The sequence below is a fragment of the Pelecanus crispus genome, chromosome Z (genome assembly GCF_030463565.1).
Source record: "Pelecanus crispus isolate bPelCri1 chromosome Z, bPelCri1.pri, whole genome shotgun sequence".
NCBI lineage: Eukaryota > Metazoa > Chordata > Aves > Pelecaniformes > Pelecanidae > Pelecanus > Pelecanus crispus.
Genome location: NC_134676.1, coordinates 52,224,025 through 52,239,651, shown reverse-complemented (window position 1 = coordinate 52,239,651; position 15,627 = coordinate 52,224,025). Strand labels below are relative to the sequence as shown.

The 15,627-nt window shown below is 37.3% G+C and overlaps 1 protein-coding gene across 2 annotated transcripts in view; it reads right to left on the bottom strand.

Annotated features, from left to right (window-relative positions):
- FBN2 (fibrillin 2) overlaps positions 1–15,627 on the bottom strand; it is a 179,733-nt gene that overhangs the window by 29,348 nt on the left and 134,758 nt on the right. For both annotated transcript variants that reach the window (XM_075727080.1, XM_075727081.1), the window contains exons 35-41: positions 14,725–14,847; positions 14,221–14,343; positions 9,054–9,215; positions 7,917–7,985; positions 7,163–7,288; positions 5,900–6,025; positions 5,174–5,326 (exon numbers count right to left, since the gene is read on the bottom strand). In XM_075727080.1, the coding sequence (XP_075583195.1) occupies positions 5,174–5,326; positions 5,900–6,025; positions 7,163–7,288; positions 7,917–7,985; positions 9,054–9,215; positions 14,221–14,343; positions 14,725–14,847 (882 nt within the window). The remainder of the gene's footprint in view (positions 1–5,173; positions 5,327–5,899; positions 6,026–7,162; positions 7,289–7,916; positions 7,986–9,053; positions 9,216–14,220; positions 14,344–14,724; positions 14,848–15,627) is intronic.

Below are 15,627 nucleotides of genomic sequence, written 5' to 3'. Positions count from 1 at the left end.
ACTCCTTAACTTACCTTTTAAGGTTTATTCCTCTTTTCTAGACATCTAGAGAGAGAATCTGCAGCTACAGTTTCAGACAGGAGAAATAAATGTAACTCACCAGTACCTAGCCTTCTTTGACAATGCTATCTTTCTTCTTTTCTGCAGAGGTTACTACAGCTTAGTTCCACTAAACTGTAGAGCAGAATGGACACTCTACTTTAAAAAAAAAAGAGCATTGTTTTAGCATGCTCATTGTATAGTGTCTTTTCCAGAGCATCTTGAGGGTGGGAAATGCACAGTATGAAGTATAAAAATCAGTGAACACATGGCTTTCCAGGCAAGGTGTATAAAGGTAAGTGGATTTGCAACATATAGAGAAAAATTTCTAGCATGGAATCTATTAATTATTGCAGGTTTTAAGAAATAATTACTGCTTTTAAAAAAGTATTTCTTATAAAGCATCTATGCTGACATGAGATTTTACTGGTAAAACAGTGCTTGCCAGAAAAAAATGTATTACACATTTATAGTAGATTGATAAATTTTGATATAGGTAAAAATATGAAAAATGACAGGCTTACAACTATAACTATGTCAAATTTATAAAATACTATCTACCGGTAGAACTGTGTACTGAAAGCCCACTTGTTTGAGAGGAGCAAAATAATTCCAATGTGAAGACACAACCGGTTTGAATGAACAGTTTGCTTTTAGTGTGTGTTTGCAAACAATAACCATGCAGCTGCTATTCAGCATCTTTTTAGATCGTATCAGGATTCAAATTCTCCAGAAAAATAGTAAGTATCTTCCAATATTAAGTTTCCAAACTATAGTTAGGGAAAAATTCCAAAGCATGTGGTGGGTATTTGTATATTCAGAGCATTAAGCCAAGGTAAAACATCCTTCTAAAGAACGTGGATAAAATTTACAAAAATGTCCTACTGACAAAAAATTCAAAAGTGTTCTGGAAGTGCAATATCTGCAGACTTTCATGAGTGCTTGGTCCACTGGTCATGCTGCTGAGGACGCACAGGAAGCCTACTATCTATCCAATGAGAGGAAGCATATTGTGTCTATCTTTAACTCAACTCTAAACCTCAAATGCAGATAAATTATTAGGCATCTCTTCTAGCACCGGAACAAGAGAAAGGAGACCCTTCTGTTTTCCTGTGAGTAATGATCTTTAATCTAGAGCAGTGATAGTTTATTTCTCTACTGGCTGCAGTCTGAGTTTCTTGATCGTCTACATTTTAATGGCAGCTCTTCTGTAGCTTGTAATTTTGTAAAGTTTAACCACTGGGGTTACAAGTTGAATAATTCTTGTCTCCCTTACACTAAACATTCTTATTTATTAACATTTCAGCAAATGTAGTTGATCATTGCTCAGAATCAGATTTGGCAAAATATTTTTCTCACATTCAAACATTCTTTGTTATTTCCTGTATAAGCCAAGTAGGATCCAGTATACCTGAACTTCAGCATTTTCTTCTTTCTTCTGTCCTATTGTTTAATGACTGCTTAATGCCTACCGAGGTTATACCTGCAGTACAGGATACTGGGACATAGAGGTCCCTGCCACAGTGTTTTACCATCCAGCAATTTTCTGCTCTTTTATATTAACATGTGCAGGATTTGAGGGTTAGAAAACAGCTCCTTCCAAGGAGCTTTATACCATTTACTGCTGTCAGTAAACCTGCGAAACACACATGCTAGATAAAAAGAGGGCCTTGTGTTCACTGCCCTGTCTCCATGGGCTATGATAACCTATTCCTGTGGTAACACCTAACACATCAGGTCTGGGAGGATGAAGAAGAGGCTTTGAGGGTTGTGGGCCTGCTTTCATTCTGTGTTATGCTACCTACATGTTCCATGCATTCCATTTTAATAGAGGTTTTCCATATTTTTTTCATTTTCTACTGTGTGGAAAAAGAGCACATAATTAGGTAAGGACTGTATGATAATGCATTTATACACAGTGCCAAATTACCCATACACAAACACACCAGAGATTTACTTTCTGAAAGCTTGACTTTGCATCAATGACTTTAAAAATATTTCAAAAACCCATATAGTCATCACTATATTATTTTTTAGGACAAAATATCTATCACGTAACAGGAAAAAACCACTCCAAGGTCAAGCACTCCTGAAATGATTAACCCATGAAAGAGTTCTGTAAATACTTGGTTACCTCTTAGCAGTGAAGCAGCTTTTTACACTTCGTGTGAAAAAACAAACCAACAAGAATGATTATTTCTGATTAAAGTCTGTATGGTAATGGTTATGATCTGTATAATGTGTAAAACCAAGCAATACAGTCTTTGCTACCTAGAGTCATCGAACAGATTGATTGTTAAGTATAAATATATGAAAAGGAAGAAAGCTCTGTTCACAAAGGAAAAAAATGCAAATGCATTGGCATGTGAAGTTCATTTAGAGGAACAATATAATTCTCAGAGCAGAATAATGCTCTTAATGAGCTACTCAGCTCAGTCTAGCAAACTGGTTAAGGTCAGTGTATCATAACCCCTGTCTGTGATGTGTAGCCCCCACCCAGACTTCAGAACAAAAGATTATACCACATTAAATGCAGCTATTCAATCACTTACACTCAGAATTGTGTTTGATCCCTCATGCAATCTCTTTTCATGGTGGAAAAGGTTCAACCATGTCTCCAAATACAGTAAAGGCATTTAGAAGAGCTAACAAGGCATAACTGAAATATTTCAGGAAATATTTTAACCCCATAACTGCTTGCAAAATAGGTGGAGTTGTCTTAACAAATCTTTACAAACTGCAAAAGTTTTTGAGAACTGCAGTCTTACCAATTTAAAAGGAGAATTTTTTCTTCTATCCAAGAATATTAATTGCATGAATCCCTGCTAGTACTTTGCTGTATTTTTCTCATCATGTTGTCATCAGGATGACAATTTTATGGCACAGAGATAAATTACTATGGGAAAGAATTTTATGAGCTCTTTGTGATAGCAAACATGTATTTCCTCTTTCAAGGTTATTTCCATCTCCCATTCCTGATTGCTAGGAACATTCTTTCATTCTCCCTCCTCCTACTTAAGAAAGAAAAGGAAGAGGCTGTTTTTTCTTTCAGTCCCATTTTCCTCCTCTTTACTGCTTGTGGGGGAAAGTCATTCCTAAATTATCTGCTGTTTCCCTTATGTCACCAGGATAAAACACTTGGAATGAAAGTAATACATTCTTTACACTAACATCACAAATGATGCAGCACAAGAGGTATGGGTTTAATGGCAGTAAACTTGGGGCAAAGTCAATTAAACAATAAAATGTGTTTGTACTAAACAGGCACCTGAGTTTTTTAGTTTTATCTAGGCACCCTTGCTCTTTTTACAAATATAAGAATCTTTCAATGAAGCCCAGGTGCTACTGTTGGGTTTCCAAGTTGGTGATTCTCCCACCAATGATTTTTCTGAGTTGAGCTTTCATGGGTGTTTTGTTCCAGGCAAGAAACTCCATAAAGGCTAATTGAAAAAGAAATGTACCTTATTATTTTCACCTCTGTTTCTAGAAGGGAATTTTTACTTCCCTTTACAATGCCCTGCTTATTAAGCTTTTGCAAGTTCATCACCTTCAACAGAGAAAATGTAAAAGCAACTGAGAGGATCACTCTCAGTTGTGAGACACAAGTGAAAAATCTAGAAAGGCAATACACTTGATAATGAAACACAATCTTTTTGTTCTGTCAGATTAGGACTACCAGGATACATGTATCCGCAACCATGCAATAACTAAACAATATATCCTAAATTAATTATCCTGGAAGACAGACCAGGCAGCGGGCACCTCTTGTCAACCAGTATCTTCAACTCCAGTATTATTGCCTGATGACTGCTTTTCCAGAGACATCAAAGTGACAGCTTTAGAGATAGGAGTTCTGTAATTACTCGTTCAGAAAACTTGCTTATGACTACTGTGCCACCCTGGTGGGTCTTACCTACGCAAACATAGATTTTTGATGTAAATTGAAAGTAATTCTATGTCCATACAAGACCTCTGAAAGCCTTGGAATTTGTTAGAAAGAAAGAATAAAATAACCACAGCATACTCATTTTATAGAGCCCCATCACCAAAAAAAAAAGGTCTAAATAATTGGATCTTGTCGTGGTTTAGCCCCAGCCAGCAACTAAGCACCACGCAGCCGCTTGCTCACTCCCCCTGCCCCGATGGGATGGGGGAGAGAATCGGAGGAGTAAGAGTGAGAAACACTCCTGGGTTGAGATAAGAACAGTTTAATAATTGAAATAAAGTAAAATAGTAATGCTAATAGTAACAGTATAATAATGATAATAATAATAATGATACACGAAGCAAGTGATGCACAATGCAATTGCTCACCACCCGCCGACCGATACCCAGACAATTCCCGAGCAGCGATCGCTGCCCCCTGGCCACCCCCCCCCGCCCCAGTTTCTGTACTGAGCATGACGTCATATGGTATGGAATAGCCCTTTGGTCAGTTTGGATCAACTATTCTGGCTGTGCCCCCTCCCAGTTTCTTGTGCGCCTGGCAGAGCATGGGAAGCTGAAAAAGTCCTTGACTAGCATAAGCAGTACTCAGCAACAACTAAAAACATCAGCATGTTATCAACATTCTTCTCCTACTAAATCCAAAACACAGCACTATGCCTGCTGCTAGGAAGAAAATTAACTCTATCCCAGCCGAAACCAGGACAGATCTACCTACAGATACCTGTCTTACAAACATCCTTTTAGCTACAGGGCTGACATACTCCTGTTGCTGATGGGAAGGTCAGTTTGTACTTTGCAGGCCGTTTTTATTCATCTCAGTGACACCTGACAGCAGTCTGTTCCCTTGCCCTTGCCTTCAGGGGCAGCTGAGAGGGAAAATATGCATGTTCTTCCAAATTTTTTTTTTCATCCGGGGAAAGACTGGTGCCTTCAAACTATTCAAGCTGCATCTTTCCACTCAATATGGAGTGATACTTCTTCCACTTAAAAATATGGAAGAAATACCTATTCTTGTTTAGCACACCAAGACATAATCCATCCAGTAGCAGGATGGCAGGGTATTGTCACTCTGCTTTGGGAGTACAGCAAAGGCGTTTTGGGGCTGAAATGTTAACTTTAGCTAACAGGTCAAAGGAGCAGATGAGCAAAGAAAGTAACAAAATGCGATGATTATAGTAGGCTTTACCTGTTCCTGGAGCTGGACATGCTTCACAAGGTTTGTTCCAGGCTTTCCCAACATTATATGTGCAGCAACACATCCTTTTGGTCACATTGAAGGGCAGTTCATTCTCACAGGAGGTTCCATTATAGCTTCTGTAGCAAAAGCTTTTCCTCATGTCTAGATGTGAGAAAAGAATCACTTACGAAGTAACCAACAAACTTACTTAAGTAATTATCAACCTCCTACCAACCTGGACATTGGTTCATTAACTCTGGCTTCTGAATGCAACCCAAGCATATGCATGGATGCACTTAAAAATAATTTAAGGATTGATGTAATCTACAGTGTTTGTTTTAGACTTACCTGATATTTGACATATTTTCAGTTTTCATTCAAAGACAGAAAAGGAAAAAAGGAAAATTCCAAAGAAATCAGAAACACACTGTAGATGCTCATCAGATCCATTTGTATAGTAAACCTTACCATTTGGAAATCACTAGTGGAAAAAAAAACCCCAAAAAACCAAAAAAACCCATTTCTGAGTTCTGTTAAGGAATAAGAGCACTTGAACACCACACATCAGTCACTGGGATCTCTTTCCTGGCTACAAGACATGACTGTCTGGGAGTTAAAGGTAGGAAAAACAATACAAGGCTTTAGAACGGGCCTCAAAAAGAAATTTTAAGCAGAGAGTCTGGCCCTGAAAGTCTGATATTCAGACAGTTCTAGTAAAGATGACATTTTGCGTACCCATGCAGTTATGTCCTCCGTTCACCTGCATATATTCAGGTGGGCAAATGCAGGTGTAGTTCCCCAAGGTATTGTAGCAGGTTCCAGGACCACAGACACCAGGATGTGCAACACACTCGTCAATATCTAGAGACCAAGTGAAAACACTACAATTAACAAGGGAAAAGAGAACCAAGTCCTGGCAAATGTTTCTGAGAAATATGACTATAATAAACATGCTAAGATAACAAAAATGTTTCATTTAAAGGCTAATATGGAGAGTACAGCGCACATTTAGGTTAAGTAGTTATTGTAACAGCTGCTGAAAAGCAATATTGTTAACCTCCACTAAGTCCAGCCAGTGAAGTGCAAGGGAACACCCTGAATAAATTCAGTTGTTGAATTTACCACTGAAACTGGGGCACCTTGTGCCCCATCAGCTCCACAAAAGACGTTTGCACCCTCTTCTCACAGCAATGTTAGTCACTTTTCAGTTCTGTTAATGTGTTCGCTACTCTGTTGAGAAATGACCTTTTAAGTACTCTATTTACAAATAGGCAAGCTGAATAATCACATAGTCTTGCTGCTCTAACCTTGGATCTTCTTATTTAAGCTATTTGAGGTGTAAGCCTTTTTTGCCCATACAATTTTAATTTCAAATGCAGTTTGGTCAGTTTTCTTCACGCGAGCTTAGCAAAGCCTCAGGATTCACAGGCTCTGTTCTGAAAGGAGTAAATTTTTTTTTTCCTCACAAAGTGAATGAAGAAGTGGAAGCTGACTTATAACACTCCAAACTAAGGGAAACCATGAAAGATTCTTTACATTTTTGTGTCTATTTACAATTTTTGGTTCTAACACTTATGACAAACCTCAAACACAAAAGGAAGACTAGTATTAACTTTACTTCATGTTGAGGAAATCAAACTGCTACTCTGAAATACTGTGAAGATGACACCTTTTCTCACTGAAAATACAGGGAGCCTAGTGAAACTAGCAGGAGATACAAGGTGTTGCAGTGAGAAGCCAGAAATCATGTATAACCATGTTAGTTTACTGAATACACATAGCTGAGATCTATCATGTAGAAATAAACATTAGTATATTCAAGTGTTGCATTTCAAGTTTTATATTAATCATATCACTGGTGCCAAAGATAATGATTTTAGAGAAGATTTTGGGTAAGGGTGTGAGTACCATATCTACTTAGGAATTTAAGGCTAAAAATGACAGTGTTTTTCATAACAACTGCACTGTGGTAGAGAAGGAGGTTTCAAGGGACTCAACCTTCACAGATTCTTGTTTCTTCACTGAGGTAGTAGCCTTTTGGACATTCACACTGGAAGCTGCCAAAAGTATTGATGCAATTTCCACCTTGGCAGAGACCTGGCAGTTCCTGACATTCATCAATGTCTGAAAACAGAGAAAAACACCCACCATATTTTCATTCCAGAATGAAAAGAAACAAGAGACTTTAAGTACTCCCCCGAAATGTTACCAACTAGTAGCTTTTAACTGTCACATGGATCTTTTATTTGCTTCTAAATTGCACTTCATGAAAGCATGGATGAGATGCTCATTCTCTTCCATTTGAATAGCTCTTCAGTAGCACGTTTCAGCATGATAAGCCCATGGAATTCAACTTCCATTACTGTTTACAGGAATTTGGCATCTAATTCCTCATTCCTGCACACTCACTGGAAACAGAGTTTCTTTGTCCAATGAATATTTCCTGAAACTTATAGCTTCCACTGATAAGCTATAATTTTCATAAATGACTTATCCTTCAGGGGCCAATTTCAAAGGCCAATTCAAGTAAGGTATGCATCAGCTTATTTTTCTGCTGAAATATTGTTGGACTTCTTCAATATTCTTTTACAGTATGTCTTTTCATCATGTTGTTGTCCAATTCATATTAGCAGAAGGTTTTGCTTTGCACTAAATGTAATGATTTCTGCAAAATATAGTTCCTGTATACATCTCTCTGAAGACGACACTTTTTTTTATTGCCAGCCATCACAGTCATTTATGATAAACTCACCTTCTAAAATAATAGTGATGGGATTTGGTCTGAATCCTTCTCCCCCTGGACAGAGAGTATTATATTCCGCTAAAGTAAAGCATTAACAAGAGAGAGCATGTCAGTCATATGAAGAATAAAATGCTAACAACAGAAACATAAAATTTAATTTGTGTTTTTAATGAGCCTTCTTCCCTACACTCACTGGTTTTCTACTCTTCTTGAGCCATTCACAGTAAATTAAGCAAGTGCATTAGATTAGTAGAAAATCAAGTTAAGATTAAGAGTTCCGCTTAAAACACTACCATAACCTCAGATACTCTTAAGAACAACACAATGTTGTTTTCTCCATGCTGTACCTTTATAAAGGCATATACTTTGCCTTTTGACTAATTCTTTAATATGAAATGTCGATAAAGATATATGTTAAAATTTGAATTAATAATATTATGAGACTGTTAAGAACAACATGCTTGACATTTCTGTTGCATTATTCATTCAAAGGGCTTCAGAGCTCTACAAAATTGATAAGTTACATCAGGTAACAGTTTTGAAAGTACTCAAGAGTGACTTAGAAGTAGTTACTCAGCAGTTACCAACACTGTTCTTCGAGAATTACTGCAGCTCTCCAAATTAAAGGCATGGTTTGAGTTCTAAGCATTATTAATTTATTTATTTCCCTACCAGCATGGAGTTGCTGAGTAAAAATCCTTAGTAGATGTATACAATCGATTCCATTCTTAAGACATATTTCTGCAACTACCTTATTCCTTTTTGTAATGGGAGAAAAGTAAAAGCAAAATAAAATAAAGTGCCCAAAACTACCCAAAGTACATAGGCCTGGTCCAATGGGAAGGGCCTTCTAAAGTTATCACTGATTTATTGCTGTGAGAATAGGCACCAAGTCAGTCACAGAAGACTAAAGGCCAGGTCTTGTGATCCTGTATTCTCAGGTCCACACCTCTGCCCCACCCGTCCAACAGCAGCAGGGAGATTTTCTTTTATAACTGTGCCAGAACACTGCCTCATGAAGAAAATCAGTTTCTTAAATGACACATGTATAATAATACAGTAAAAGATTTAAAATACTTTTTCCATCCCTTGTTAGCATCTTCTATAATAAGAGGAGAGGGGGAGAATAAGAGAACATTTCCTTACTGCTGTTTACGGGGGGACAAGTCTCACAGGGGTTTCCCCAAGCCTTTCCCAGAGAGCAGCAGCAAGAGGAGCGACTGACTCCAACCCCAATTTCCGTGTTGCAGGATAGGCTTCCATCCCCTCGTGGTCCATACTTCAGGTAGCAATTGCCAACACGGTTATCTACATACAAAGCACATATGACTACAGCTGAACCCAATGATCCAGACAAAGGAACAGCAGCCATTCATTTGAACATTTCATACCTAGAAGCAGGAATTCAGATAACACTGTGCTTTTGAAGTCACTGGCAAGCCAAAACACTCATGTACACTGACAGTTACTGATGTTGAGAGACACAGCAGGGAAAATGGGTAGTTTCAGCTTCCTAAGTACCCAGAGAAGAGTTTAAAATGTTTGCGTGTCTTCCAAAGTCACACCATACTCTAATGTAGCACATACACTACTCCCAGTCTTTCACTCCAGAAAATATCAGAAACCTTGCTGCAGTTTGCTGTTAGTACTTCTTCTCCATATTCTGATTGTGACTTGGCTATGACTTTTTCCTGTAGAATTAGAAAGATTTACAGATTTTTCTATGGAATCACAGAACAAAGTCATGACACTGAAGAATTCTTCCACTGGCAAAGAAATGCTCCAAAAATCACGAATATTGAAACAAATAATCTAAATGTGCAGTAGGTTTGAGGAAAATTAGTTTATTAACTCACTGAAATGGCAACTTAATGATTTGGACAACTGCTGGCATCCACAGAATGAGCAAAGAATCTAAGAGAAGTAAATCTGTGAGTTTCCCTACTGCTGCACATAGCATCTCCTTGTTCTTTATAAATGGAAAGTAACTAGCAGTGAGTCATAAATATAAGGAATGAGAGGATAGTCAATTATTGTAATATTTTTTTTTACAGCCAAATAAGATGAACATTAATTTCTTCAAGACTAGCGTTATAATTCTAAAGATCATTTCTATGAATTAACTTGCTATCAAAGGTTGCCTCTAAAGAAGCACAGAAACACATTCAAGAATTTTCTTATAAATTTATTGTATAAAGGCCGCAGCATCTTTTTGTATTTTTGCTATTTCTGTTAATGGTATGACTAAGAAACTTCTAAATGAATTTTTGAATTATTTCCCAAATGTGTATTTTACCAAGAAATATCACATTTTTAATTTACAGCTTGCAGCAAGTACCAGATGCTACAGCCTTAGCAATTTACATGGACTAAAATGAACACAGTATGACAAATGTGGGTAGTTCATACTTTCAAAATTTCCAGAGTTTAAAAAAAGTCTTGATATGACATGGGTTTTTAAATTATCCTGAGGTTTGGGACATATCACAGAATCACAGAACGCTTTGGGTTGGAAGGGACCTTGAGAGATCATCGAGCCCAACCCCCCCTGCAGTAAGCAGGGACTGAACCTGTGAACTTGGAGTTATTAGCACCATGTTCTAACCAACTGAGCTAACCCGGCTGGTTGTATCTATGAAAAAAACTTGAAGGTAACTTTCTGAATTGTTAGGAACTACTTGTTCTCAAGATCCTCAAATTAGTTAAATATGTATAATATAAAAATGCAACTTCGCATTCATTTGCAGACAGAACATTTTTTTAAAGGATCTTAACAACAATCAAGAAAAAACTTTCAAGTTTTCCAAAGGATTTAAATTTATTCAAATTTAAGCATTAATAGACAAGTTTGAGTGAATCTTTCTGCACAGTTTTAAGAGCATACTGTAGCAGAGATTGTGAAAAAGTAGAGTGTTCCTGGGTGCCACAAAATCTACAACAAATTTCAGTATCTCACCATAAATGCACACTGTTGTAAAGCTAAAGTACTCAGTTAAAAACTGAGTGGCAGAGGCATATGTATTCTATACCTCTGAGCCTCTGATGGAGAGAGAATAAACTTCAAGCAGGATATCTTTGTCTCCCTAGAGGCAAGATTTACCTGGGATCACTGATCAGCATATGCTAGAGTGGAAGTCCTTTTTTGGGGGGCTTTTTTAAGACAATGTTAGAGGAGAGTAAAATGAACTGCCTTTTTAAAACGGCACATCCTGTTGTTCTTATTACGGACTTGAGTTGAAACGACCCAAATGTGGTTATTCTGAGAACACCTATCTCCTCCTGTTCGCAGAGGAACTGCATGCTTCTCTCCATTCATAATAGCATGAGACATCTGCCTTTTTAAGAGAAGCCAAGAAGAGATTTGGCTTCATTCTTCCTGAGAAAAGTGAAAAACAATGACCATTCTGGAGGACGGCTTCAGCCCAAGACCTCAGGCCCATTAAGAACAATAAGAGATGATAGACTTTGGAATGAAGGCAGATCCTGGAGTTCTCTCACAGAGTATCGATGTTGAGTCCATCAAGAGTTTTAGGTTTTGGTTTACTCCTCACATGAACTGGCTTGACACTTTCCAGTCTTAGTGATTCCTAGTTTTTACTTTCATTATAAATAATCCAGCCACCAAGCCAGGAAACACGAAATTGCTACTCTACCCTTAATTGATTTAATGGTGGACTTGGTAATGTTAGGTTAATGGTTGGACTGGATGACCTTAAAGGTCTTTTCCAACCTAAACGATTCTATGATTCTATGACACAGTACCATGTTCCTCTTTGCCAAGGATAATATTTCTGTTTCTTCTGAAAGAAACTGGAGTTCAAATTCCTCTGCCCATTTTGCTCAAGTGTGCAAGAGATAGTGCTATTGAAGAGAACCAGAAGCTGCTGTCCATTGACAAGACGTTTCTGGAACATTTTTCAGCACAACTTGTGCATTCCAGAAGCAAGAAACTTTTCCTTTTTCTTGGTGAGGTCTACTAGCCTCTGTGGGGTTTGGTTTTTTTTTTCCCAAATGACTACAAGCTTAGAGTGAAAACTGGGTAATGTTTTACCATGTGCCAGTGACACAAACATCATTGCAAGTGAAGCTGCAATTTGGAATTGCAGTTCTGAGACTATAAAGGATCACAAGCAAGCTGAGCTTCAGTTCTTCCCTCTCTGGACTGCGTAAGTCAATAAAGTAGACATACCCAAAGCATACCAAATCTAGAACCAGAACTAGTATAGCTGCATTGGAACAGCACCTCTCTCTGTTTCTGCTTCCCATAAAAAAATCATTTATCCCTCTGGAAATATTACAAATGAGAACTGCTGGTGAAAGAAAAAAAGTTCAAAACCTAACAATCCTATAATTGTATAAAATAGTCTAACTAATATGTTTTTAGTTGCACATGGTGCCCCATCTCTTCAAGGGCTTCTAAAAAAGCAGGCACTAAAGTGTCATTTCATTCATGGATTAGGACTTTATTTCTATTATCTTACTCTGATATTTCATGGGAAGCAAAGGCTTTGCTTGCTCCTGTCAAAAACAAAAGCTGAATGTTCACGGAGTGGTTTTTGCACTTTGTCATAGAATCAGGCTGTAGAGAGTTGGAAAGTGAACACCTGAAGCTTGCAGCTCCTCCTACAGACAGATAAGTGGATTCTAGTTCTGGCGTCGTCTGAAACTGAACTTGGAAAAAAACCCAAAACCCAACCAAAAACCCCATGTTTGCTAGGGGGCCAAGTCTTCGGAGTCTCTTTTCTGTACAATCAGTTACTGAGAAACTAAAAATGCTTCTAAGACAAGGGAAAGGAAAAGGGTCTTTGTACCAGAGAGAGGGACAGCCCTAGTAGTATTGCCTCAGGACAGAAATAAGGAAGGGTCAAGAAGTTTTTCTACCACTTTCTTATTCAACATCTTTTCTTCAGAGAGGGAGTGCTTGCTCTCTTATTCGGGACTCTGGAGTTGCTACATTTACCCTTGAGTAGGTTCCCTTCCACTGTGGAGGCTTTCCCACAAGGCTTTTCCTTGAAGAAACATGGGACCCCTGCCAAAAATGTCATTGAGACAACTGGTCCCAAAGTAGAGTGCCAACTCAAACTACCATTTTTTAGCAAAATACATGTCAGCTAGCATAATAGGATAATTAATTCTCATAAGCTTCTTCAGAGATCACTTAAATTCTTTAAATTCAGGGCTTGCAGAGCTGAATATACATAGCATCCGGTTGTAGGAAAGAATGAGGATCTTAGTAGTCATGCTGCAGAAGAGGAGCCAAAAAGGCAGGATTTCATTGCTTCAACTGAATCTTCAGATGAGGCAAAGCTAAAAGCTTAAGTCAGACTGCAACTGCAGAAGAAAAGTATTAAGGCAGGAATTGTCAGAAGAGTCTATGGGAGACAGAAACACAGGTTTCCAATTCAATGGGAATAGATTACATAAATTCACTTCATCTTTAAAAATCTCAGCTCGAAGTTTTAGAATAAACTAGTCAAGACTGTGGACATCTAAAGGTCTCAAACAGGACTGGTTTCTAGCATCCAGAGAAGCAACAGAGAATATTCATAGGCAGAAAATGGAGAAACATGGAAAAGATGAGTAATAAAATTTGTTCTGAAAGAAATCTGCATTTTATTTGCTTAGAATGTATTTATTTGCCACCACACTGTAGTATTATTGCAAACATTAATTCAGGAGAATTTGTCTTCCCAAGGTAATAAAATAAAAAGGTTGTTTTCAAATAAAAAGTTGGAAGGTTTTTCCAGGATCACACAGAAATCCTTATGGCTGAACCTTAGCCCCTCTCTCAACCTGCCTCTTCCCCAAAACTTACCTAGACTGCTAGTATATACTCTAATCACATGACAGTCCTATATCATGTAGCAAGAGGCAAAAGTAATGAAAATTCGCTTTAAGTCTCTGTAAGCCAGACAGAATTACGTAAATTACAGTGAAACATGTCTTTTACTTTGTTTCCAGCTAAATGGGTACTACAACCAGTTTTCATTCCAATTTAGACTTAAGCTAAACACATAAATCATTCCCAAGACACATCTAGGATTAAAAAATGCAGTTTTTTGAATGAGAATTGTTGACAGGAGAATGGAAATGCAGATAATATATGTTTCAACAAATTTTAGAAAGGTGTATTTTAAAGAAACTGTAAACACCATTAATCACCTAAAATAATGAACTCCATCTCTAGAAAACTATGTAACAGGATATGCAGCATGTGGAAGTATAATTTTTCTATCTTGCTACCATCATTTGCATCAAAACAGTCACCTTGGCTGTGATGTCTAAAGTAATACTTCAGGTAGGTTTTACTTACCCACACAACCCACTCCAGTAGGATTCAGCTGGAAGTCTGGAGGACAATTACATTCATACCTTCCGGGAGTATTTACACAAAGACCATTAACACAATTAATGGGATCGGCACATTCATCAATATCTAAAATAGGAAGGTTACATTTATAAATCTGCTCACTGGACAGAAAAGAGTAATTTTACTTTTTAAGACATAAGGGGCAAGAAAATTTCAAATGCAAATGAATTTTAGCTGAAATTGAACAAAAGAACTACTAATAACTCATCAACATTTAGGAATAACTTTTGTACAGCTGCATATTTAAGAAGACATTCTTTTTGTTCCATTCTTAAACCAACTCCAAAGCATGCAATTTTGTACATTGCTTGTTTAGTGGGGAAAAATGTACTCTCATTGTTGTAAGAGAATACAATGCACGTTCTGTGAACTCATCTTTAACTTAACTTGGTGCAATTAAAAAAAAAAAAGCAAGTCTTGACATATTTCTGAACAGAAGAGATTTACCTGTACAGTTTCCCCCAGTTCGATCTAGTTCATAGCCATCATCACAGATACAATGAAACATTCCTGGTAGATTATTACAGGTACCAAATACACATATGTTCTGGAAGGAGCATTCATCGATATCTGAAGGAATATATTAAGAACAGAAAGTTACATATCATTACCATATCAATATTACAATAGTGTGTTGTACTACTAAAAGCAAATGAAGACACATGTAACTTAAAGAAAATATTTCAAAAAGCAACACTGAGTAATCACTTTTGGTTTTGTGTAGAATACTACAGGTAGGGATTTGTGAGGCATTCTACATTAAGCTGCTTATTCCTGTTTCACCTAGTGTGAAGTAAAAATAGAAAACTGACTTCTCAGGACTCAAAATAAAGGCGAAGTCAAAAAGCCAGTAAGTTCATTTAAAAAAATGTTCATTGAACACAGTGGAGTGTAACACCATACAAAGGTGTCAGTCATTTCCTAGCTAATAGTCTGCAATGTTCTTAGTCATGGCAAGTAAGATTTTCAAAATACCATTTTGAAAAGAAAGAGAGGGAGTAGGCGTCGATAGTTACTTATATCTCCTTGAAGAAAGAATACAGGGAAAAGGAATATAGGAAGTAAGAATTATCTATGATTTTCTCTAGCCCACATTAAACCAGTTATATAGTAACCACATATGGGTGAGCTAAAATGCGTGTAAAGGACTGCGTGTGTGCTCATGTTAATTGAAGATGAAATATAGCTGAAAGACACTGACAGAAAATTTGATGACTTTGTCAATTACAGTGCTAGAAAAGGAGTTAAATATTAACAGCAGAGAGCGCAAAGTTACCATTTTAGAAACAAATATAAAGGACTTCTGAATTGAAGGTAAGAAAGATAAGATGTGAAAAAAACCTGCATATA